This window comes from Stegastes partitus, unplaced genomic scaffold (genome assembly GCF_000690725.1).
Source record: "Stegastes partitus isolate 25-593 unplaced genomic scaffold, Stegastes_partitus-1.0.2 Scaffold4998, whole genome shotgun sequence".
Classification (NCBI taxonomy): Eukaryota; Metazoa; Chordata; class Actinopteri; family Pomacentridae; genus Stegastes; species Stegastes partitus.
Genome location: NW_007582729.1, coordinates 1 through 1,243, shown reverse-complemented (window position 1 = coordinate 1,243; position 1,243 = coordinate 1). Strand labels below are relative to the sequence as shown.

The window sequence follows — 1,243 nt, the reverse complement described above, 5'->3', positions numbered from 1 at the left end:
CCATGCCTCACAGTGGGGATATTGTGTTTGTGATGATGTTCAGTGTTTGGCATCCACCAAACATAGCATCTAAAAGTTCCATTTTGGTCTCCTCAGACCAAAGAACCTTCTTCCAGTTGACTTCAGAGTCTCCCACATCTCTTCTGGTGAACTCTAGTCCAGAGTTATTGAGCCTTTTCTTCATAATTTATTGGTTTTCTTGTCAGTGCCTGTGTAAATACAAAGAATATATATAGTGATAGCAAAAACTCTACTTATACAACACTGCAAACTAACTTTGACAAAAACCCTAACAAGCAATTAAAGCGCCGCTATAATAGTGATGTAAAAGAAGAGATGGTCCTTCAGGACACATTGTCAGTGTAATTAATATCCAGATAACATCTGAATGAATTAACATTCATGTGTATTTCTAACAGTGACCGATGTTCTGCAGCCACAGAAGCGCAGCAGCAGCTACAACATCCTGCCACCGAACAGTAAGTTAAACTGGATAAGAGCTGCTCTGTATAATAACATCTAGAATCTTGAAAACTAACTTACATCATGTTTTGAATGAAAACTTTTGTTCTAACTCTGTGTTTTCTTTAGTGTCTGAGATGTTGGTTGTTCTTCTGGGGAACAGCTGGTCTGACAGGAGTTCTGCTGGAAACCTCATACTGGGAGAGAACAAGTTCAACACTGAGGAACAACCAGACTTTGTGACAGTCAGAGGACGACTGAAGGACAAAGAAATAGTTCTGATCAACACTCCAGATCTGCTGAGTCCACACATCTCTGAAGACAAACTAAGAGAACATGTAGAACTCTGTGTGAGACTCTCTGATCCTGGACCTCATGTGTTCCTGCTGGTTCTACAGCCTGAAGACTTCACTGAGGAACACAGACTGAGGCTCTGCAGAGTCCTGAAGCAATTCAGTCATCAATCATTTGATCGATCACTGGTTCTGATATCAGCATCCAGACAGGTGAGCTCATTTGACAACTTCCTGAACCAGCCGTCCTTCAGAGACCTGATCATAGAGTGCAGATACAGATACTTGTTTCAGAAGAACCTGGAATGTTCAGAGCTGCTGACACGTCTGGGTCAAATCGTAAAAGAGAACGACAGAGAACTTCTGAGCTGTGATGAATCTGAAGACGCTGGTTTAATCATGAGACCAACATCTGAGCAGATAAAACCAGCTTTAAACCTGGTTCTGTGTGGGAGGAGAGGAGCAGAGAAGACTTCAGCAGCTGAGGC

At 42.2% G+C, this 1,243-nt stretch overlaps 1 protein-coding gene across 1 annotated transcript; it reads left to right on the top strand.

The window, feature by feature from the left end:
• Positions 1-419: 419 nt before the first annotated feature.
• Positions 420-1,146, top strand: LOC103376414 (GTPase IMAP family member 8-like; the record flags this gene model as incomplete). The annotated part of the gene is made up of 2 exons (XM_008306764.1): positions 420-479; positions 592-1,146. Coding segments are annotated over 2 exons (615 nt in total), but the record flags the coding sequence as incomplete, so codon positions are not given.
• Between the last annotated feature and the right edge of the window lie 97 nt (positions 1,147-1,243).